A 26,653-nucleotide genomic window follows, 5' to 3' on the forward strand; every position below is an offset into this window, starting at 1 on the left:
TAGCACTAAGACCTAGCTGTGACCGAAGAAAGGCTTTCTTACTATTATTGTGTTGTTACACTATCGGTTCAAAACATATTTGTAATTTTATAATATTATTTTAGATAAAATTTCTATTTTACACCTAATATAGTGAGGGAAACTGCATTATTCGATCAGCCAAACACAAAAGTGGCACCGACACCTAAAACGTACTTTTTTATCCGTCTTGCGCAAGGTCAATTTATATTATAACATTTCAGCTAAAAATAATCAAAAACAGAATATTATTAGCCAGTCAGTCGGTTTTACGATCAGTCAACAAGTTCGTTCCTCCTTTCTCGTCATGGACGTAGGAATGTATATTAATTCTGAAATAGAGGAACCACAGACTTAAAATATAACTGTGTATATATAATTTATACATAGAAAAGTAATATTACATATAATAATTGTAATAGATTAGTTATACGGGTATATAAAGAAAAAGCGCAATTAATCAAATTAATCTTTATTTAATTCGTTTGATACATGTTACAGTTTCTATCAAACTTTTATACATCTATGTATAAGTCACAAACTCTTTAATGCAACATAATAAAAATATAAATTGACACAAATTTCTTCAATTGTATAGAGGATATAGTGTAGAGGAGAAGAGGGTATTGTGGCTACCCTCGACAATATGCCTATTATTTCCGTTATTAGGTGACGTATTCTAACAATTGCTTATGGAATTATTCGTTTACTAGCCTGCCGTTTTTTAGTGATGTTAATATGCTAATATATAATAACTGACAACTGACTTATAAGGCATTTTTACTTTTGAGCATTTCTAAACTTTATCAAGGTACACTTTTAACTTTTAATTACATACACTTCCTCATTATTCCTAAACTTGAGTGTATTATCACACGAAGGTACATACCCTCAAGTGTTTTTTTGTTATTTACCTTTTTATTCGGCCGTATCCATTTCGAATTATACAAAGTTAAAGCAATAACATGAAATTTGGTTAATATGGTTTCTCAAGCAAAATTTTTATGTCGAACTATTTCTTCGATTAATCGATTGTCATAGATCTAAAGAGTGGTGTTTAGAAACATTAGAGACATCATTTTATGCTCTGTTTAATGTTAAACAGAGATAAAATAATTTTTTTAATGAAATTTCTAATGGTTCTATTTCTAAAGCTTCTGAATGCAGGAAAATTCTAAATCAAGCAAATTTTAAACAATGGAAAAGTAAAAAAATATAATTTTGTAAGAACGTACTGTGTGTTTCTTTTAAACCAAATTAATTTTTTAAAATTATATTTCTGGATAGCCATATGACAACCACTTCTTTTCTTTCTCCGATTATGCAGTGCATTAGATTTTTATAAATCCTAAATAATAAATATTTCATTACTTTAAGTCTAGAATCTGTCAAACATCACTCTGACAAATGTAGTCGTTCAAGTTTCATTAGAAAATATTAATTATAAACAAAGTTATTCAATAAAATGAAAATGGGTGCCATATTACCCTCTTCTCCTCTATTTATTTTAACTTAATAATGACAAGAACCAGAATCGAAGGAATATTTCGATAAAACATTCTCGGAAATATTTATAAATATTTTCTTTATAAAGAAAGAACTTATACGTATATATTAATACAGAATAGTTCCGATTCAGTCCAGATTAATACTAATAAAATTTAAAAATAGTTAACGTTTAATATAATTGTGTTATATATCGCATTTTGAAATAATTTTGTACATTGCACAAAAATAAAATTATATAATTTAACAAAAATAATGTATTACTTTTCATTTTATTAATACTTTTTGTTTCAATAATACTCTTAATAATGTAATACTTTGTATTTTAAAGTACTTCCAAATATAATTACATTTAGTTATTAATATTCTGAATACGTAGGTGATTGTACGACCTCCGTGGAGAATTTATTGTATTATCATTGTTGTAAATATATTAACAAATTTATTGGTGGAAAAAGAAATCTCACAAATAATTTACTTATCTTTTTTCTACTTTAGAATAAGAATTTGCAAGAGAATAAAATGTTAAAAATTTCTCAATCTCATGGCAATTTTAGAGACGTAAATAATAAAAAAAAAAGAAAATTGCAAAAATATTAATAATTAGCACTCGCGCGGGCACTTATTAGATGCATTTTTGATAAAATATTATAAAGTGTATCTAAAATCGTCATTTAAAATAATCATTTTCCTTATAATATATTTATAGAAACAGTAATGAAGAAAAATGGTGTTACAATTTCCCAGATTAAAGGAGATATTAAAAAATGGTTACGACGAGCCTGTGACAGATTGAGGTCGCTTTTAAATAAACAATAAATGTTATTTTGTAGTATACCTTATCCTGTCTTTTTTTAGTATTATTTTACCTTTTGATCATTAAATTATATTTTTAATTATATATTCTCTCTTGATACAATAACACGGTGAGCGCTATAGTCAACTTTTGAATGATTATAATGTTTCACATTTTTTGATAACTTACAGATGAATTATAACTAAAAGATGTTTGAAATTATAAGTTATCTATAAGTTGTCAAAAGAGTGAGACATTATAATTATACAAAAATTGGCTATTGAGTTTACTTTTCAGTCTTGTATCAAATAGCAATAGTAGACTGATAATCGATAGAACTTTTTGAGAGAGGGGAGGGGACCAAAACTCGAACAAAATTACAGAATTTCCAAAAAAAAAATTTTTTGGACATCTGGTGTTTTGCTGCGAGTTCTGGTAGTGTTCTGTGAGAACATGATTGGTTTTTACTTGTGGATCCAACCAATTACGTTCGCCGCTCGATGAACAAGGCTACATTTCAAAAACCATCGAAGAAAAAGTGTCGCAACTATAATGAACACGACTGTACACCCAAGGACTTTGATTCTGTCCATGGGGAAATTTTCCAAACTGAGAAGTCGCTATCTTTTTACATACTTACAGTTCATGATTAACGTAACGACCAATAAAATCTAGTCATTACATTAATCATAAATTGCATGTAGAAAGTGATGACTTCTCAATTTAGAAAATTTCCCCATGGACAGAATCAAATTCCATGGGTGTACAGCTAGTAAAAGTAAAATTCCAAAATACTTTAAAGAATATATATAGTATAGCTTACGTATTATATTTAACGAAGGATAAAATCTTATAATACAACTTGTACACATAAATTAATGCTACAAATTGTGATAGCCTAGTATAATAAATCGTAAACAAATATTACGACAATCTACAAAGTTATTTTGTATTTATATAAAATATGAGTTATTTTCAATGAATTACAAATCGTCATTCTCAGGAGGTGTAAAGTACTGCATCCCATGATAAGTTATTTGCTCAATTTCTATTTTAGTAACAGTTTTTGTTTTCTCCGGTATTATCCATTGGTCATTTCTTTGTGCTTTCGAAGTTACTTGAAAAAATAGATCATTGGTGTTATTTCTAAAAATAATACATTTCTTGTAGGCGTATTTTATAACTCTTAATGACAGTTCGATATCGTTACAGTATCGTTGCGCAGATATTATACGGTAAAAAAGTTGCGCAACAATACTAACGATATCGAGTTGTTGTTAAAAGTTACAAAATAGGTCTACTGGTGCAAAAGATTCTTATAGAGTCGCAAAACGTTTTTAAGAATTTTTTAAGAATATTTTATATTTATGAAAATATTTGAAAAAATATTTTAAATTTTTTCAAATTTTATAAGTTTTTCTCAAAAATAGAATAAAAATTCTTTAAAAATATTAAAATATCTCAGAATTTACCTGTATATAAAAAAATTGAGATTTTTTAAAAAGTTTAGAAAACTTGTAGATTTCTTCAGTACTTCTAAAGTGTTTTAATATGAAATTAATTAATATGAAACAAAAATTTGATAAATTTTCTAGTAAGTTATGTTATACAATAATTTTAAACAATTTAGAAATCAAGATAATTAGACAAACAAATTTTGTAAAAAAAAATTCACTGAGAATTCTTAGAATTTTTAGATATTTTACTCAAAATTCCAAGTAATGTTAGAGAATTGTGTAATGCACAGCTCTAAAATAAATTTATTATATAATATTTAATGTTCTATTAATGTTCCTTTCAATCATACTAACACAAAAAGTTGAGTTTTGAATATTAAATTTGGAAAAATACTAAAAAAAGAATGATATGTATTAAATATAATATTTAACGATCTGTCTACACAAATTTAATTCACTCGAAATATATTTGAAACATGATTAAAGACACAAGGCTAACTTAGAATGATGTGCTACTGTGTATCACTAATTTTTTATAAAACTTCGTAGGTTACAAGAAAATACATATGTGTATATCATTTATGTATATCATTTATTACTAATCAATTTTGCATTACCTAGAAAAATAATAAAAAAAATATTTTTATTAGAAAAAAGACAGAATTTAAATTTTAAAATAAATTCTCAAAAAGTGACCTAAATACCAATAAAATCTCATAAAAATCTATGATTTTCATGGATAAAAAGTCATTTTCCTGAAAATTACAGGTTTCTTTGGTTTTCATATAATAAACAGTTTGGAAAATTATATAGAAATTCCGGAAAATTATATAAAAAGTTTTAACAAAAATTTGCACCATCTAATTAGCAAACAATATTTGTAAAAATATTTTATAAAACATTTAAAACACTTTTTTAATTTTTAAAAAAGTTAAAAGTAACGGATTAAGTTCCTTTTTTCATTAAAAAACGTTTATTTTAATCAATAATAAAATAAATTTAATTTGAACTTTCGAAAATCAATAAAACAAAGTTTTCAAAAGACTAATCAAAATCAAGGCACAGTTAAAGAAAGCAACAATATTTGAAAACATCTTTTTATTCAATATTAATAACAAACATTTCAATTCTCTTTGGAGTTATCCTCAGCAAAATTTATTTTTATTTTAATGTTTAAAAAACATTGTTTTCTAACAATGTTTTCTAACATCTGAAAAACTTTGAAAAATAATAGATTAAATTCTTTTTTCATTAAAAAAAAACATGTATTTTATTCGTTTGAAAATATACTGCCATTTAGTAAATTTAACATTTCTAATATATTTATTAACTCCTAAACACACTACTAGAAATCTTCCTGAAATTTCGATCGCTTGCTGTATAAAGATGAAATGAGAATGAAAAATCAGGCTAAGCGGAAAAAAGTTTAAAATCTTCCCTATCGATTACTATGTTGTTAACTAATTTCATTTCTCATCTAGAATAAAATGACACGGAAGTAAAATTTTTTCACGAGGGTCTCCAGACCCTATAATGTTTAACGGTTAAGGTCTACAATCTTTATTTCCTTTTTTTTGTTTATTGCCTATTGTCTTTTTACTTCTTAGCGTATTGTTTTATCAAAATTGACAAGATAAAACTTAATGTATTCTGAAAAAACAAGAAACGATTGTTGATAAAATAGTGTGCGAACAGGTGAAAAAGGCAAGAAACAGGAGGCAAAGAAGACATCATAAATCTTATGTCTTTTGTCTTAATATAATATTTAAAAAAATAATTGTTTCGCATTTGAGAGGTTTTTTCAATAATTGAAAAACATTACAAATAATTTCAAGTGAATAATTCATATAAAATGTCAAATAAACATTAAATAAGTTATTACTTGATTCATTAACCCTTTTACTACGAGCGTCCTCTCCGCTAAGATGCTCCCGTTGTATGAGACGCTGCGCCAAAAATATGTACATACATACTTTTGGCGCAACGTCTCATGTATACATTGCACGCGGACAGTTATCAGCGTTCGAATTTACACCTTATTCCTAAAAGTTACTTTGACGATGCTTTTTGAATAACATTAAACAATAACATTTAATAATAATACTTTGTGCTGTATGATTTTTTGAAACAAGGATAGGACACATAGTGCGGATCGCGCTGCACTATATGCAAAATAGCGAGCGAGTGACTATAGGCCGGTATTCATAGTCAAATCTCAAGTCAGCACTTAAGACCGATCTTGGCGAAGATCGTCTTATTCGAATAAGATCGTCTCAATAGTAGTACATTTCATAGTCATGACTTGAGGCGAGCTTGGCGAAGAAGTTCTTGCTCAAGTTGTGCTTATTTGATATAAGATCGTCTTCGCGAAGCAATGCTCAAGCTAACGCTTATTTATGAAGCTGTTTCGTGATATTTCTATGAATCCTCCAATGAGAATCATGTTTAACAGTTAAACTATAAAATCAGCGAACTCAAGTATTATACCTATATAAATCTTATAACCTCAACGGTAGACTCGAGAATTTCGAGTCAATTAGTGTAATATGATTAATTATTTAAACTTTATTAGCTTACATTATTTGTAAACAATTAAAATAATCGATAATCAAAAAATTTTATTTATTTAATTAAAAATAAAATACAGCAAAATATCTCAAAAAATTCTACAATGTGTGATCATATAAATTAAAAGTAATGAAGGATAAAATTTTTAAAAAATATGATTAAAAATAGGGAGAATGTTATAAAATATAAGATTATTTATTAAAGTTGAGTTTTGTGATTATATATCAAATAATATATTCCAATCAGTACACAATATTTTTTAAATGCTTTTTTAATATTTATTCAATATTAATTATTTATTGTAGAATTTATTATAACAATAATATTTATTAAAAACTTTATTAATATTTATTTAATATTAATTAAATATTTAAAATAATTAAAAAAAATATTAATTCAATATTTATTTAACGTTTATTTAACATTTATATTTCATTAATTACTCATACTTTAAAATAATAATTTGGGAAAATGTTTATTTAATGTTTATTTAACATTTCTTTAATATTTATATTACATTAATAATTTATTTGCAATAATGATTTAAAAAAACATTACTTTAACATTTTTTCAAAATTAATTAAATTTTTATTTTGCTTTAATTTTTTATTTAAAATGTAACAATACGCCCCTCCACCGTGCCGCCACTCTGGACCGACCAACCGTCGAAAGCACCGCAGCCGAGCACGTGTATCTTACGTAAGACCCACGCGCGTACAATCGGCTTACGTAAGACCACCGCATGCTACCGCGCGCAACCGACGCGCGACGCCGCGTTCCGAAAGCACTCCCACTCTAGCCGGCCCGTCCGCGCGCGCTGATTGGTCCGTCCAGCCGCGCGGAACGATATATAAGCCGGCAGTGGGCAACGTGAAACAGATCCGTCCGAACATCCGATCTCATCGGATCCTCTCCAGCGCTGGGCATACTCGGCGCCTCCTAGCTCGGGGATTCTCGAGCACCTCCTCGGGAACGGGCATTCTCGTTCCAGCCTTCCCGCGACGGGTAAAACCGTCGTCCCCGAGGCCGGGTATGCTCGGCCAATCCGATCCGCTCAGCCGTGCGACGGGCATTCTCGTCGCGCAGGCCATCCAATCCGATCAGCCGTGTGACGGGCATCCTCGTCACGCGGCCAATCCGGACCGTCCGGCCGGACAACGGGCATTCCCGTACATCCGGCTAAATCCGATCCGAATCCGTTGCGCCGTGCGGCGGGTATTCTACCCGCACGGCAATTCCGTTTCCGTTCGGCTGGACGACGGGCATTCTCGTCGTCCGGCCACTCCGACCAGACCGTTCCGAGTGTCCCCGGGAATTCTCGGGGACCGTCCGCGCCGACACCGATCCAGTGTCCGCCACCGTACCTCCCGGGCTAACCCCGCGAGATGAGGCCGAACCGGCCGCCCCCGTCGACAGCCCGCGCACAGCGCGAGGGCGTCGAAACCGAGACCGTAACCGGTCAACCGCACGGGCCAATCGGGCCCCGAGCACGGCAGTAGAGTGGACCGCCGCGCGGCCACTCTAACAAACGGATACCGTACGCATAAAGCGTAAACCGAAGCCGTCCGTAGATCACACGACTCATCCGAGCCGTTACACTGCGATAACCGCGAGTCCGTTCCGACATCGCACGTTCCGCCGCGAACGATGTATATAGATATATGTTGTCGAACCGAGCAACCCCGCTTGCTACTTACGAGCGCAAAGCGCCTAGTCACCGTCCGTCCGTTTCCGAATTGTTAAAGTCCTTCCGTTTAGATATTAAGTACCGCGCAAATACGTTGCGACTGTTATCTTAAATTCACGCGGGCCGACGACCGCACAGTTAAGTGCCGCGACACTATGCAAATACCACGTGATCGTTCTCTTGATTTCCCGCGGGCCGACGACCGCGCAATTGAGGGCCGTAATGTTATACAAGAAGCTCAGTATTATCCGATAACGATATCGGAACTGTATTATTTCATTTTGTACTGAAGATAGCTAAATATATTTAACCTCTTTCGTTTTCACTACTAAACCACGGCGTTATCATTGAATACGAACCCGGACACCCGGCGAGCACATCCGAGCATCCTATCCTGAACCTAAAATACCGTAACCGACACCGAGAAAGTACCAGCGTTACAAAAACTATAATTTCAAAAACGTTAATTTAATGTTCATTTAACATTAATTTAATATTTATTTTACATTAAATTTTATTTGAAACAATAATTTCATAAACATTAATTTAACATTAATTGCATATTCATTTTATATTTATTTAATATTTATTTAATATTTACTTAATATCCATTAATGTTTAATTCAAATATTATTTAATACTGATAGATATTTATCGTCTCGGTAAATCAATAACATGTGGTTGCCCGCTGCCGAAATTGCGTTTCCGCGGAAATTTTTAATATATTTAATATTTTTAATATATTTTTTCCTACCAAACATTATTGATTATATTATTATATTTATATAATTGTAAATTACTCTTATATTTTAAGTACCATAGTAAAAATTGTAATGATAAATTTTAAGAGTTATTTTATGCAATTTTTGCACAGATTGAAAAACGGCATAAAGAGCAATGTATATATATAAGTTGTGTAAAAAAAAACTAAAAATATTTTATATTTTTTTTCCAATACTAGTCATGTTTTTACAAGAATAAAGGAATCTACGATCTAATTAAAAATCTACGATTAACTAGTCTTGTCTTTGCTGTCATTTTTTTAAATTTAAGTATTTCAACGCCAGCAAACATTAATTTGAGGTTAGAATAATGCTCTACAGCCTTGCTTGTCTACTTCGACCACGACTTGGCGAAGATCGTCTTATTTGGCTGTATATACGTCATGCAAGACGTCTTATTACGACTATGAATTCATGACTAATAAGATAATCTTAAGTTTGGTCTTATTTTGAATAAGATCTGTCTATGAATCATGTCGAGACCAAACAAGACGTTTCCAAACAAGATCGTCTTGGACAAGTCTTGACTTGAGATTTTACTCAAACATTTGCTTGATTCGTGAATCTAGAGGGTAACTTAAGACCGTACTTAAGACGATCTTGAAAATAAGTCACGACTATGAATACGGGCCATAGTCATCCGTCATACATAAACGGCGTCCAGTGAAGAGTGACTATGGTCGTATTGAAAGGTTAAATATTTTTTTCTAAAACGTTATTTCAAGTAAATAATTAATGTAAAATAAACATTTAATAAACATTTACTAATATTATTTTTAAAAATAAATTGTATAAAAAAATAAATGTGAAAAAAAACATTGTGTGCTGCTAGGGTCAATCCAATCAAATGATTGATTAATTATCGCAAAACGTTTAACGATCTATCTAAATTACTTTTCTCTAAAATGTTATGAATCGTAAAAAAAAATCAGAAAATTTTTTAAAATTTATGTTATACAGAAATTTTTAGAATTCTGAAAAATTATATAAAAGAATACTAAGAAAAATTTTCACCAGAATCAACTCAACCGACTAATCAATAAATTATCGTAATATATTTGAGATATAATATATAAATTAAAATATACCTGAAATTCGTATCTGTAGCGTTATATTTAACAGTGGCTGGAGTAATTTGTAAGGCTGTCGAACAATTGTGATCAAAAACAGACTGTTGCTCAGACTGCGGAGCTACACACAAAATTTTGCTTTTGTCTAAAGATTTTTTAAATCGTTTCATCAAATTTTGATCTTCATCATTGAATGCACACTTCTTTTTTCTTAATAAATATGATTTGCTCTGCAAATCTTTTATACTAAAATTTTCCTTATTCTGCCTAGTCATAATAAAAATATTGATTTGATTAGAAAAGTATTTGATTAGAAAAAAAACAATAATTATCCATATACAAATTATTAATTATTATTATTAATTATTATTACATTTTATAATTTTTATCAATCATCGTTTTCATATTTAATATAAATTGTTCATCATCGTCTTCTGTGTCGACCATAGAAGTGACATTACGCTGCCTTTGCGTTAAACTGTTTCTATGTATAAAACTTGAACTTATTTCTCCTGTACAAAAATAACATTTAAAGATAAAAAAAACATTAATATTAATTATATTATAACAATCATTTCATATGCAAGAAAAAAAATTTTGTTTATAATTTTATATAAAGAGAATGGGGTAATCGGACCGTGTTCCAAACAGGATCTTTTTAATTTAAAATAAATACGATTAAGCAAAAGTAAAAATCTTATAAAAAACCGAACATGTGACAGCAGTTTGACAATTCTCTGTCACAATTAACATTCATAAATTAGACGCAAATGTGTATTTTCAACCATCGTGCAAAAATTTTTTAATAATAGAAAATTTGTGCAAATTATTATTTAAAAAGTGTATTGAAAAGTAATTGGTTTAAAATAATTAAGGAGAAATTCTACACTACAGAAAATTCAAAAATATCAAGCGTTTTGTGATATCCTTTGGTTTATTGTAAAATTTTTTCCAAAATTCAAAAACTTGTATCCAAATCAAACTTTTACATTGGAATTGCAACCTGATCATAGCACTGGTGATCGGCCGACCAAATCTGGTTCTAGAAATGTTAAATCAATAAAATATTATGAGCCATCAGAATCGGAATAATTGAATTTTATTGATTTCAACTCTAATTATATTATAAATTGTCACTAATTTTTTTCTGAATAAAATTTTCATTTTTGATTGTCAAATTGCTTTTACTTAATATACTGAAAAATATATATATAAATCTTTTCAAATTCTATTTAAAAATTGACAAAAATAGAGATATCCAATTTGGAACCACCGGTTCCAGAAAAAGCGTTATTATATTTTCCATTATAGTTCAATACAGGTGAGATATACATCAAAATGGTCTTAAGCAAGATAAAAGGAATTATTATCTTTCCAACAGTATCTTCAGTTTTACGATTTAACTTAACTTTATTTACGCCTTATAGAGAGCAAAAACTACAAATACCTCAGATAAATACCCCTCCCACCCTTATAATTTCATCTTTTTTAATCCTTAATTTAACTACGGAGCTGGAAACGAAGCTGTACCACACACAACTCGGTCGCTAAACACAATTTCACACAATTGAAAAAAAGGGAAAGAAAAGATAAGAGAATTCTTTTTATATTTTGTTTTATGTATATGTATTGTATAACGACGAAGAAATATCAAAATATAGAACAGAGTTTTAGTGACTCTACAATCTATAATAATCATTTAAGTTGAATTTGGAAACATCATCCGAGAGTCTTCATATATCTCCATTTTGATAAATAACAAAATGATATACTTCGGTAATATTTTCGAACGCAGGCTTAGAAAGAAGTCACTGTGGTACAAAATCATTAAAAGATTAAAGAATTTAATAATCTCAAATTTCAGAAAAATATATTTTTATTTCAACATCGAAATAGTCATCTAAAACACAAGGATTGATGAGATATTTCTAACAATATTGATACTTCTAACAATATTAAAAAATTCCAATTTTTTAATCTGAATATTGGGTCATACCATGCCATTTCAAACAGTTAAGAATTAATTATTAACTTTCACAATTTTTTAAAAATTTTGCTATTGTAATCACTTATTTATATTTCGAGTTTTTAAAATCAATTTTTTTTTTAATTTTGTAACCTTACGTTTGGCTGAGGCGGACATTTTAAATCGTAATTGTTGTAACTCTTATTCTATTTGTTCAATTTGAATGAATCAAAAGCCATTCTCTTTAGCTTAAAATGCTCTTTTTTCTAAATCATTACAACTCTTTCTATAAAATTACTAATTTTTGTATTATTTTGAATTCTTTCCAAGCTATTAATTTTATATATTTTTCTCATGTTTAATCTTTTAGATGTCTTATTGACAATAATATTAGACATATACATTGATGACACCCAGATAGCAAGCTAACGTATTCGTCATCGCTTTAACATTAAAATAATATCTTTAACGACACTTTGATATCAAAATGACTCTTTAACTTTAAAATGTTATATTGTAAAATCCTTAAAAGTTTTTGCAAAGATATAATTTTTTTTAAAGAAAAAGTGAATTTTTTAACAATTTTTTATTTTTGCTTAGTGGTTTTTCCTGTATAACTTCACACTAAATTATAAAATTCGCACTAATTTTTTGGCAATATTGATTGTGCAGTCACATACCTAAGATTTTAAACTTTTGTTTAAAAAAAAAATTATTGAAAAATATTGATTGAAACCAAAGTTATAGCATTTCAATGTTAAGTAGAGTCAATCAAACGAGAAATGTATTAACGCAATTCTTCGGATCAAATATATTTAAGGGTTAAAATATTGAAATAAATAATATACAGGGAGGAGACCAGGACTCTTTGGAACACTGTTTTTTCTTTTGCTTCTCCTGAATCCTATATTCATATAAAAAATACACATATATATTGGACAGTTTAAAAAGTTAAAACTTACCCTTCATAATGTTATAAAAAAACCACGAAATTGTACTTGTTTTGAAATACATATGAAAATATCGATCAATGCGAAGTGTTTCGAGTAGGCCCAAACTCGGGAAAATTCAAAATAAGTCTGGGATTATTCTAAATTTTGTGTTTTAAAATCAAAGAATGTAAAAAAAACTGTTTTTAAGACCTTATTTTATAAAAAAAAAAGATATATAGTATTATTAAGAAAAGTTACATACAATAAAAAAAGAACAAACAGACTTATATAGAGAATTTTAGTTAGACGTTTCAGCGTTTTCGAAACAAATCATGGTCTATTCGTATTTTGTATAATTACATCTATTGAATATTAAGTTGTGTATTTTGGTATATAAAACGCAAATATAAAAGAAAAAATCGTCCGAACGACGATTCAAACTTGTACGAGGTATGTTCAAAAAGTATCGCGAATTTTGAATTTTCGCGGGTTACGTATATTCGAATTTCGATCTTTTTGTGGCGTTATGTTGGTACTCATGTCTCTCACTTATGCCGACAAGCTCGGCCATTTTGAATGTTCACTTAATTGTTGACAGCTGCTTTGCTTGCACGTGTTTTGGGTCGTCTTCGATTTTTACCTATTCAAAAAAATGGATCAAAGAACCTGTATCAAATTTTGTGTGAAAAACGAAATTAAGTGCGCGGATGCATTCCGAATGTTGACTGTGGCATACGGAGAAGCTACCTTGGACCGAAGCAACGTTTATCGGTGGTACAAAATGTTCTCAGAAGGCCGAGAAGATGTGAACGACGAAGAGCGTGCCGGACGCCCGAGCACTTCAACAACAGACGAAAAAATTAATGAAGTGGAGAAAATGGTATTGGCCAATCGTCGAATCACCGTTAGAGAAGTTGCTGAGGACCTAAACATATCGATTGGCTCGTGCCATTCGATTTTTATCAATGATTTGGGCATGAGACGGGTCGCCGCGAAATTCGTACCAAAATTGCTCAATTGCGACCAAAAACAGCATCGCATGAACATTGCTAATGAGATGTTGGACTCTGTCCGCGACGACCCAAATTTGCTCCAGAGGGTCATAACTGGTGACGAATCGTGGGTTTATGGTTATGACGTGGAAACCAAAGCTCAATCATCTCAATGGAAGCTGCCGCACGAACCAAGACCGAAAAAAGCGCGCCAAGTTCGGTCGAATGTGAAAGTTTTGCTGACAGTTTTCTTTGATTGCAGGGGCGTGGTGCATCATGAGTTCTTGCCACAGGGTAGAATGGTCAATAAGGAATATTACCTGCAAGTTATGCGCAATTTGCGCGAAGCAATCCGCCAGAAACGCCCGGATTTGTGGAAGAACAAAAATTGGCTTTTGCACCACGATAACGCCCCTGCTCACACATCGTTGCTTGTGCGCGACTTTTTGGCCAAAAACAACACACTAATGATGCCGCAGCCACCGTATTCCCCAGATCTGGCCCCCTGTGACTTTTTCTTGTTCCCTAAACTGAAGAGGCCCATGAAAGGACGACGTTACGCTACGCTTGACGAGATAAAGACGGCATCGAAGGAGGAGCTGAACAAGATAAAAAAAAATGATTTTTTGAAGTGCTTCGAAGATTGGAAAAACCGTTGGCACAAGTGTATAATATCTCATGGGGATTACTTTGAAGGGGACAAAATAGATATTCATGAATAAATAAATAATTTTTGAAAAAACACAAAATTCGCGATACTTTTTGAACACACCTCGTATAACACATAATATTGCAATATAACAACAATATTGCTGTAATATTACAATATCGCTGTAATATTACTGCAATCTTCTAATACTGTCGCAATATTGTTATAATATTTTCTTACTCTGCAAATCACCTTCACCAATTTTTAATATATGTTTTGTACATACATGAAGATTTTACCGAAATAAAAAAAGTATAGCGAAATAAGTAGAATGATTTTGGGCTTCACACGTAATCAATCGTTATGTAGGACCAAATATCCACTTAGATAAAAGAAAATTTTATGCCAAGTTTTATTTCAAAAGACCCCCACAATTTCGAAATATCGCAAATAATGTGATTTTTTATTAATATTTTTTTTCTGTTAAATCTAAATTAATCTTTACAAAAAAATTTTTGGTATAAAAGGTATCTATATACATAAACTCTAATTTTTTTGTCGTTCTGTACTGCAAATTCTGTTTTTAAAAAAATCCAGAATTTTTAAAATCGCATTATCTTTTGATCTAAAATAGTGACCATTTCTTTTTTAATTCAGTGGATGAAACATATGATATATTATATTCAAGATTTTTTTTCAGATTTTGGAATTTGGTAGAATGTGCCGAAAAAAAAATAACCGAGTTTTTAAATTATTTTTCGGTCTTAAGTACATTCGATTGACATGTATTACGGTGTTTTTAAATACAATTACTTCCAATTACACATTTGCAAACAGTAGTATAAAATTATAGAGTTTACGTAATTTAAATTATGAGATTCCAATTTTTTTTAGTCAGAAAAATTAATTTAACTGATTTTAACAGTTTTTTCATTTTCTATAAATGTATATTTTTTTTAATTTTTAACTTTATCAAGCACATATGATAAACTTATCTACTTATAATGATGCGGCCACTTCTAGCAGTCAGATCCGAAAAGCCAGGTGCGAATAGCGGTATGCGGCTCCAGATAATAAAATGCATTTTATGGCGTGTTTCCATAGAAAATTCAATGAGAATAATGACACGTAATGAACGAAAAAAGATTTAATTAAAAATATAGAAAATAATAACAATACATTATAAAATGTACATATAATATGTATATAAACATAAACAATAACATCATTCCCATATGCATGATGGTAGACTTTTAAAAGGAATTTCAAAATGTAACTAGAACATGATGACACCGAAATACTTTGAATTTTTCAGTATTACACACGCATTGTTTATTTAAAAATTATTAACAATTAACGAATCATGCAAAGGTCTCGCGCATGGTGATAGAGTTTCAGAAAACATTCTGAAATGTTGGGTGGAGCATAAAAAAAACCAAAAAACTTTGTACTTTGCAGTATCGCGCACTTATAATTTATTTAAAATATAATTAACAATTAGCCAGATAGTGCACAGGTTTTAATACACGCAGTGTAAAGTTTCAGAAAAAATTCTAAAATATAGTCTGGAGCATGAGAAAATTGAGACAATTTGAATTTTTCAGTATCATGCACTTATTGTTACTTTAAAAAATTATTAACAATTAGCGGCTAGATGGTGCACAGACCACAAGCATAAAAAACTGTATTTATGTATTAATGTACGTATGTTAAAACTTTTTTTTACATTAATACCGCCGACATTTACGTTACCCGATATGTATCACGGGGAGCTTACACGGTCGGATTTGGCCCATCATGTATGTCTTTAACAGACATGATGTTCTTTGCGGACACCATGTAGTTTCTTGTGAACATAATGTCTGTTATAAACACAATGTCTCCTATAGACAAGATGTCTCTCATAGACTCAATGAATCTTACAAACATGATGTCTCTTACAGACATGATATCTTTTATAAACAAAGTTTTTTGTTACATACTCTTTTTGATGTCTCTCATAGACGTGATGTCTTTTACAAACATAAAAAAAATTACATAACTTAATTACATTAAAAAATTAGAGAATAGAACGTAGGATCATCAATTAATAATAACTTCAGGGAAGTCCGTATTTGTATATTTATGCATATTTATGTATGTACTAAAAAGCAAAATACATGTACTATTATTATTGATGCACCAACTACCGCGTTTGACTCGCATTTCTTACGTTCTATTTCCTAATTTTAATATTGCCAAGTCTATCCTAAATATTTTGATTTTAATTACATAACTTAAGTTATAACCCAGATAGCACACAATATTTACGATAAATTAATAATAAATATATATCATAAATATTTTTTATAAATATTATAGAAATATTTTATACATATTTTATACATATTTTATATATATGACGGAAAGATTATAAAAAACTTTATCAAAAATATTGTTAAAATATTTTCTAAAATATTGGTCGCGACTTGGATGGGTGACCGCTTCGGAATTTCCGAAAAAAATTCCTAATGGAATTTTTTTGCGAAAATTGTTTTTTAGAATATAGAAATATTGTTTTACTCATTGGGATTATGTGGTGTAATATAATATTTATGCGGATATTTTGAACATTTTCAAATAATTATCATAAATCATAAATATTTTTAAAACATTTATAATAAATATTTATGATCAGTCCAATCTACGGCCATAAAAACATTTATTAAATGTTTTGATAAATGTTTATAAAATATTAAAATAAATATTATAAATATTTAGTAAATATTTTATAAATATTTTGTGCTATCTGGGAACTTACATAACTTTTATTATAAATTATAAACTTTTATTATAAATTATAAACTTTTATTTTTTTTAACTTAAACACGTCGTTATATGTATTTTATTATCTGGGGCTCCGCACCGTTATTCGCGCCTGGCTTTTCGGATTTGGGAGTCGATTGTGTATCATGTAACTAAAGTGAAAATGAAAAAAGTGAACAAATTTACTAAAATATTTATAATTTCATTGATCAACACCTGGTGAATTTGCTCACTTTTGTAATTTTCACTTTAGTTACATGATACACAATCGACCCCCTAGTCGCTGGAAGTGGCCGCTAACTTCAGTTATCTATCATAAGTAAATACGTTTATCATGTGTATTGTGTTTGATAAAATTAAAAATTGAAGAAAATATACATTTGAAAAAAATGAAAAAGCTGCTAAAATCAGTTAAATTAATTTTTCTGACTAAAAAAAATTGAAATCTGATAATTTAAATTACGTGAATTCTATAATTTTATACTACTGAGAAAGTGTGCTGATTATTTATCGCAGTTTTAATAGAATATTTTACTTTACGATCATCAATTTAAGCACAGTTACAGCAGCAACATATTTTTTAACGTTAGATTTTATATTTTTTTCTTATAATAATGTATTAAATTACATTTAATGATATTACTTATATTTACAGTAACAATGTGCTATATTATTACGTAAATATTTCTAATGAAAACCGTCGCTAGAACTAGGATAAATTATAATCAGCATGAAACTATTTATCCGAGTGTCTTACCGTGCTTAATATGAAAAGTGTAAAGAAATGGTAATAGTTTAAATTTTTTAATTGAAATTACACATAATGGTGAGATTCAAGTAGTATTAGTTAGAATTGTTGTTTAAGGAGATAATATTTACTGTGTTCTTGTACTTTAGAGAAAAAATATTTAATACTTAATAATCGTGATTGCGAGTGTATAGCGTTGACGCGTACCACGCCGTGGTGCGGAAGCATAAGAGAGTGGTGTGGTACTAAGCTATCTTTCCCCTCACTGCGCACCACTTACCGTCGCGGCGTCGCCTACAGTCGGGCCGCGGTGGGCGGTCCTACGGCTCAGGCGAGTGACCGCTCGTCTCTTCGCGCGCTCTTATTCGGCCAACTTTAATATTTTATTACTTGAAAATTATTGCAAATATCGCAAAGTGGTATTAGACCTTTTGATTTATCTCAATCCCTTCTACCTCATCGTGATAATCTGTATACATCGCTCTGGGACACCCTGTATAACGACTGATTACGCGCGGGGCCCAAAATCACTCCTTATTCCGCTATACCCTTTCAGATTTTTTTTTTAGATCCCCCATTTATTGTTATAACTACCAAAATATTGGACTCTTACAATTTTCCTATTTTTGAAAAAAAAAATGAAAGATAAAACACCTCAAATTTATTATTTTTGTACTTATCTAGTATCCTACTATTCACATAAAAATATTGATTAAGGTATATTCCCTTCGTAATAAAATTTTAGCTTAAACAGGAGAAAAATATAATACATCAAAAAGAATCCAAAATAACATAAAAATCACTAACTTTAGGGAAAAAATTGACCTAAAAAAAGATATTTTAAACTAAAAAGAGTGGCTTTTAATTCCTGCAAATCGGATAAATAGAATAAGAATTACAGCAATTAACATGAATGTTTGAAAATTGAAAAATTACTGTACGCTACCGACTTAAAATGACCACTGCAGCCAAACGTAAGATTAAAATATTTTTTTTAATTGATTTTGAACTTTTAAAACATAAATAAGTAAATAATTACAATATCAAAATTTTTTTAAATTAAGTGACCTAGTCCTGGTTAAAATAACGTAGAATGACTTGTTTGTCATTTTTTATTCAATAGTTATATTCCCTACAAATCAAAATTATTATCGAATAATAAGAATACTTTTTTTATGAAACACATAAAAGAGTCTTTATGTAAACAAATTGTATTTGCTATATAATCTCATTTCAACATTTTGAAAATAAAGATATTCTTAAAAAAAGAATGTTCTTTTTTCTATATACTTCATAGAATGTTAACAATAAAAACTATATGTATAATATTATAATGATTGTAATAATAATTTACCTGTCATACTAAGTGAAATATTTTTGTAATCAATGATATTACTCTCATTGTTTCCCTCTTTATTATTCTTTGTTTTTGTTGCAGCAGGTTGAGATATTTTATACTTCAAACGATTGTTACAACTTGAAGGTTGTGGAATTAAGAATTTTTTATTTATTTGTCTATCAATATATTTATCCATGATTTATAAAAAGAACAAAAAGGAAACTGGGTGTATCTGTATAAAATTTAAAAAATTAAAATGTTTTCTCTGTTTTTATAAAATTGTTCTAAAATTTTAATAAAAATTATAATAGAGTTCTTTATTATAAAAATTATGGCAGAGTTAAAAAATGTAAGTACAATTAATTAAGCAATGCTGCTTAGGAGGGGAACCCTTGAGAAATGTCTCATCGATTTTAATAAAATTCTATGGTTGATAGTATTTACTCACACCTTTACTATAGTAAAGCGGTTGCACAACTTAGGCATTCTCGAGAAAATGACAATTAAATATTTCCAGTATCTATAGTACTGTTACAAAAGTACGTTGTCAAGTTAGCGACATAGCATGGGTCGTTAGGACGTCGACTGATACGCTTAAGGACCCAGGTTTGATCCCCCCAGATAATGCTTTTTTTTTAATTTAAATCTTATATTTTTTTAATTGTTATATAATTAATAATTTTTACATCTTTTAATTATTTAATGTAAAATATAAAATATTATTTTAAAAAATTCAAGGAATTAAAAAATGCACTTCTATTACTAATTAAATTAAAATAACATTAACACCCAAAATATGAAACACAAAAATTAAAAGTCTAAAAAATAACAAAAAATATATTTGCAATAAAAATTTACAATAACTTTTATTAGTTTACAACTTTTGGGGTGATATTTATCGTAAAAACAATTAAAACATAATGATTTATTGCACCAACTATATAAAATTATTCACATTTTATTTGATTAAAACAGTGCTCAGAGTTAGTTGCTCATTTCGAACCGATTTGTGAAGCGTCGTCCACTGTTCTCCCACTATCGCTCGCCGCTCGACGATCGAGCCGACGATCACGCAGCTGGCGCTCTGCATCAGGAATGTCTCCGAGTAAAAAATACGCTGGTAGCGTACCATTTAAAAATGTAAAATATTTTTACGTAATTTTTATAAATAAAATTTTCTGTTATTTACATATATATTTTTGCAAAAATATCTTGTAAATGACAATAATCTACGATAATTAGAATTAAGATAAGTTTTTACGACAAATTTCTCGAATGGTACGCTATCAGCGTATTGGCTTTGTTTACACCGAGTACTTGATACGCGTAATATTTAGTAACTTTCTCTTCAATTATCTTAATTTCGGTAATAAATTTAATGAATAGCATATTAAGCTGATACAATATGAATCAGAATAATTAATTAAATATAGATATCACGTATACATTTACACGTATTGTTGAAATTAAGATAATTTAATAGAAAGTTACTCATTAGTATGCGTCAAGTGTCGATGTAAACTAGGTCATTGTTCACTCAGAGACGCTCCTGATGCGCCTGAGAGCACCTGCCGCGTGATCGCCGGCTCGACCATCGAACGGCGAGCTGTAGTGAAGAGACAGTAGGCGTCGCTTCAAGAATCGGCTTGAAATAAGCAACTAACTCCGAGCACTGGATTAAAAGAATTTGGAAAACAAACTTCATTAATGTTTTTGAAAAGACTTCTCTCATTTATTAATTGAGATTTTAAGCAAGCGAGTTTCGTATACCAGCTAACATAAGGACTAAACCAAGAAAAAATAAAAAAATACTTTTATTCAGAGACCGTTGTAGATTTAAGATTTATAAACATTTTGATGTTCTTAAAACAGTCATTGTAAACTTTTATTGTAATTAAAATTTTTCATAAACACAAAAAATATATTTGCAATAAAAATTTACAATAACTGTTTTAAGAACATCAAAATAAATGTTTCAATAAATCGTACCTATAACGGTTTCCGAATAGAACGATTTTGTTGTCTTTTTTTCAGTCTAGACCTTACGTAAAATCATTTTACTGTAAAGGTGAGAGTGAATACTACACACCCATAAAATTTTATTAAAATCAGTGATATGCATTTCGAGAACTCCCCTTGTAAGTTGTGCAGCAAACTAAAGTAAAGGTGTCAGTAAATACTACACTCCCATAAAATTTTATTAAAATTAGTGAAATACTTCTCAAGAATTCCCCTTGTTAGCACAAAATTATTTTTTATAAATTTTTTATATTTTTAAACTTCATAAATAATAGAAAATATTTTCATATAAATTCCAAACTTTTTTTTTCTTTCAATTCTGAAGTTGCATATATATTGTTTTATTTTGCACGTTATACAATTTTATATTGCATGAAAATTCATCTTATTAATATAAATTTCAATTATTAATACACATATTAATAATAAAAATAATTTATATAGCATTAACGACTAATTACATTTAAACATTAATAAATTAAATTACATATAATTAAATTTAATTTGTAAAAATTACATTTAATTTATAAAAAATTATTCTAATAATTTAATAAGTTAATCAAATAAGATATAACGCCAATACAAACTAACCACAAAATCTTTATGTATAACAAAAATACAATACTTGTACAATGAGGTGAATTAATGAGGTCTTTTTTCGGTGTAGGAACTCCAGCAATTTAAGCAATCATGTGTTGCCATTGGCTTGAGATTTTATCTGATTGGCTAAGATTGCTGTGACTTTTGCACTAGCTACATCAAAAAAGGATCTTATTATTGCACCTCATTGTACATACAAATACAATACAATACTTCGTGTACAATAAAAAATATATTATCTTAACATTTTAGTCCTAAGTTTGGGACTATCTTCAATGCAACCATCTTCATGTTAAGATAATACATTTTTTATTGTATGTATGTATATACATACATAGAAAAATCTTGTAGTTGGCTTATACTGGCATGATATTTTGTTTAATTTGATTAATTTGTTCAAGTCTAGTTTCTAAAAATTTTAAATAATGTACAGTCATGAGCTAAAAGGTTGCAACACATTTTCTTTGATGGTTTTTGAAATGTAAACTTGCTCATCGATAGGCGAACGTAATTGGTTGGATCCACAGGTAAACCAATGACGTTCGCCGTTCGATGAGCAAGTCTACATTCCAAAAACCATCGAAAAAAATGTGTTGCAACCTTTTAGCACGACTGTACATTATAAGATTTATGATAAAATAATTCAATTATTTTAATATATCATTTAATTTCTAATAAACATAATTTAAATTATTAATTAGTGCAATTTGATGCTATATTAAATAAGCCAAAGTTTACATAAAAAGTTAAAATTCTTAAAGTGCAAAATATTTTATTATGACTATGTTCTAAAATTCACTGCACTAAAAATCTAAAATGTATATAATAAAAACTTTAGATTTTTATTAATTGAAATTTGAAGTCTAAAAAAATTCTATATAAAAGTTCAATTATGCTACAAAAATTATTTCAGCATTATTGCAGTTTTGTTTCTTAAAAATAGAAAATAATAGAATTGATAAAAGCATAAAAATTAGAAAAATATGCAAAATATTAAACAACTCAACTGATGACTACAATTTCAATCTTTGTATCCAAAATGATATTTTCTTGGCTGCTAAATCAACGTAATTGATATTTTATATGTTTTTTTCAAAGAGTAATTATACAGAATATGGTCCTCACAACCAATTTCGATGAAATTAATTTTATTCAATGCGTTTTTGCACGAAACGAAAGAATTTAACAGAAATAATTGTCGCTCTGTCCAACGAAGCAAAATATTAATCATTGAAGTTAATTACTTTTCAGGTTAGAAAACCTGTTATACCAACGGGATATAGGATCTGTTCCGTTTCTCTCTTTTCGCAGTTGCTCGCAGTTCAGTTCAATTCAGTTCAGACAATGTTGATACCCATCTCTATGCGGGGACAATACGATCATATTCCAAAGCAGTTGCTCGCATAATAAATAAATAGACTCTTCTTCTTCTTTTTAAATTGGCACCCGTCCCCAGTGTTTAGGGCAGGGACGATTTGGCCATTGCAGAAAGTTGTATGGGAAACAAAAGGCTTAAATAGGAATACAGAATATGATTGAACAAAAAGTAAGGAGGATTGCGTCAGCAATCCTAACCGCGCTTTTTCACTCTATTACAAACACGCTTACTTGCGCTTACTGGTACACGGCCAACCAGCGACCTAATGATAAACTCTATAACAAACAACCGTTCTGAACCACGGAACATATATTTTAAGAAAAGGGCCTCGCACATGAAATGCATAACAGAGCATAAGCGTAGCATACGGCCTCTGGACCAATGAGAATCTTATGTAAATCAATATGGCGACTTTATGCTGGATGCTCATTGGTCCATTGGTCTTATGTTGTGTTTATGTTATGTTATGCATTTCATGTGCGAGGCTCTTTATTGTAGAACAGACTTTATGCTATGCATTTCATGTGCGATTTGTGGATAAGAGGTTAGGTTCATCTTATAAATTGCGTCTTCACGCTGTCTGCAATCATAACCTTATTCTCTTATTCTCTTTCTCACCAACCAACAATTTTCGCGAAAACAGCAAGACGGATTAGAATTTATGAGAATCCACAACAGTTTCGGAGGACCATGCGCATTGTGACAGCGGTGAATGCTAAGCTGCCATTGATTTTGCGGCAGCGCGGCGCGATTACACGTTCGTACCGTGGACATCGGTCGGTCTTGGACAGTCACGCACCATCGTCATCGTTGATCTGCGCAAAGTTGCGACCGGCGCGAGCAGAATATCCGATTTACTCGTCAGGATTACTGAAGATCGCTCAAATTCATTTCACGACAGTGAGATTTTTCTCGACTAAGAGATACTCCGATAAAGATCCTCCGAGGTAAATTAAGTTTGTTTTAATCTATTTTTTATTTATTATTAATTTAATTAGTTTATTCTATTTAATTTAATTAGTTTTTATATATTGATGCTTTTAATTAACTTTTGTTTTGTTCATTAACTTATCAAATTTTCTAAAAAGTATATTTTCTCTTCTTTCTCAGTTTGTGAACTAAAGATATGATTTGTACACTTCCTTCAAAGTAAATTGAAAATGGACATGTATTAATATTTATTTTTAAAACTGTATAGAATAAATTAGAATGAAGTAAAGCAGCTTTTTATCCTATAAAATAAATTGATATTGAATGCACGTCAAATCGACTTGGCAGTATATAGATCAGGGGTGGGTTTAAACACAGAAATATTTAATATTACGTCTACACAATGTAAACTATATAAATTTTCTTATAGGTGCTTGTTAACATCTGAATTATTAGATTGATTAGCAATTTAATATTTTATTAATATTTGTCATATTTTTCTGATTTATTTTGAAAGCTATGTTATATTTGAAAACTAATAAATATAGGGTGCACAATTTGAAGAACTAGAAAGTGTAATAAATGTTAAATATATTTTTTTTCCAATTTTGATAAAATTAATTACTGTATATAAACTTTTATATGTTATTTATATAAATAATTTATCAATCATTAAAGATTCAGATTTTAGCAAAAATAATTAAAATTCAGTTTTACAAATTTTTAGTAGGGTACATTTTTATTTTATTAATACTAAAAGCAGATATATTAACAATCTTGTAACTAAATTAACTTTTTTCCATGTTCTATTATCTAATTTATTATAATTTACATTACGTACCTGCATGAAAAAGATTTATCTATATATAAAGTAAATACATTTAAATAACAAGAAGACTATACTAGTTGAGGGCAGATCTTCACGCACAATAATTTTTAAGGTAAATTTACAAGCATTTACAAGATTTGCACCAAACTGCATCCAGCATACTTGCTAGACTTAAAACACTGTTTTTTTAAAGAGAAAGTGTAATATCACATAAGTGTAATATCACATAAATTAAATTGCTACTCATACTCAATTTAATAATTTTGATGCTACAAGTATCTTTACTATCCTATCTTATCCCAAAAAACTGTAAAGAATTTATTACAAAAGATTTTACCTCAACCAAGGTTTGAACCTGAATTCCCCAACTCTCCAAGCGAGTGACTTAGCCAGTTTGACCACCAAGACATTTAGTAATGCTTATCGCAATAATTGATGATACGAAATAAGCATCAAATTTGGCTGACATGTATGCAATATAAACGATATTATAACTGGAAGGTATATCAACACATTTAAATAACAAGGTTGCACTAATTGAAAACAGATCTTTGTGCTTAATAATTTTTTAGGTAAATTTACAAACATTTACAAGATTCCTCAAACTGCATACCCAAAATGCATTTATAGTATGAACTTGATATCATAAAATAAATAATACGTAAGTAATACATGTAAATATAATCTTGACATTTACTATACAATCCTGGTTTATACACTGTATTCAATTTGACGTGTAATTGATAATTTGTCTCATAGATAAAAAGCTAGTTTATTCTCATTCACTTTGTATATGTATGAAAGTAGTGCAAAAAACATTATATTTTTATCATAAATTAGGTAGGCTCCACGGAAATAAATTAAATAATGCTAAGTGCCAATTAAGAGCCAAACATAAGGTTTTCCAGTGTGAATTTGTGTATTCAAATTTTACAAGCAAACGTTTCTGTCTCACTGAGACCGTCCTTAGTGTGACAAAAGTTTCGGCAAAATCTACAAATCAAAAATACAAAAAAAACTGGTTAAGAAGTTGTTGATGGGATTGAGCAATGTATTACATACAATTAGTTGAATTTTTTAATTCTCTTGTATACTGGTTGTTTTCCCCTTATGGGATGTTTGTCCATCTCAGATAATCACGACATTCCCACTGTAATTGTTTGAACTTTGAAAAAACACTAGATCTTTTAATATAACTGCAATTAACTGAGACAATCGAATGTTAAGTAAGGAGCGCGCGAAATGACGGAGAACAAATAATACTGTACAAGAGAGGTCAAGAATAAAGTTGGAAGCATCACTTCTTACAAGGAAAGTCATGGAAGTGCCCGCCTCAGATTTAAACGAGCTTTTAATATGTTGTAGTACAGATAAAAATAAGGAACACGTATTTTTTTATGTTTCTTTTTGCACTTTTAGGTGAACAAATTCATTTTCTTGATACTACCCTCATAAAAAATCGGAACACTATCTTGTATGACTGGTACCAGAAACCAACTTTTTCCAGACATTATCTCAATTATTACTCTTGTCATCTCCACAGTCAAAAAAATAGGCATAATTATGGACTTGGTTGGTAAAG

At 29.5% G+C, this 26,653-nt stretch overlaps 2 protein-coding genes across 7 annotated transcripts in view; one reads left to right on the top strand and one right to left on the bottom strand.

Annotated features, from left to right (window-relative positions):
• Positions 1-23,610, bottom strand: LOC105205477. 5 transcript variants are annotated; one of them, XM_039457145.1, is made up of 5 exons: positions 23,179-23,610; positions 19,331-19,547; positions 10,258-10,396; positions 9,903-10,151; positions 1-350 (listed from the first exon to the last, which is right to left on the bottom strand). In XM_039457145.1, the coding sequence occupies exons 2-5, from the start codon at positions 19,509-19,511 to the stop codon at positions 278-280; spliced, it is 642 nt and encodes a 213-aa protein (XP_039313079.1). In that variant the 5' UTR covers positions 19,512-19,547; positions 23,179-23,610; the 3' UTR covers positions 1-277. The 5 variants fall into 5 exon arrangements, with proteins under 5 accessions (XP_039313079.1, XP_039313078.1, XP_039313077.1 ...); XM_039457144.1 differs by lacking the exon at positions 1-350 and adding an exon at positions 3,129-3,466 and having other exon boundaries at positions 23,209-23,610; XM_039457143.1 differs by lacking the exon at positions 1-350 and adding an exon at positions 3,129-3,466.
• Positions 23,611-23,815: 205 nt separating this feature from the next.
• The window catches only part of LOC105205478 (lon protease homolog, mitochondrial), a 62,979-nt gene continuing 60,141 nt past the window's right edge, over positions 23,816-26,653 (top strand). For both annotated transcript variants that reach the window (XM_026139758.2, XM_026139759.2), the window contains exon 1: positions 23,816-24,259. In XM_026139758.2, coding sequence (XP_025995543.1) covers positions 24,003-24,259 — 257 coding nt within the window. In that variant the 5' untranslated portion in view covers positions 23,816-24,002. The remainder of the gene's footprint in view (positions 24,260-26,653) is intronic.

The sequence above is a fragment of the Solenopsis invicta genome, chromosome 14, assembly GCF_016802725.1.
Source record: "Solenopsis invicta isolate M01_SB chromosome 14, UNIL_Sinv_3.0, whole genome shotgun sequence".
Lineage (NCBI taxonomy): Eukaryota > Metazoa > Arthropoda > Insecta > Hymenoptera > Formicidae > Solenopsis > Solenopsis invicta.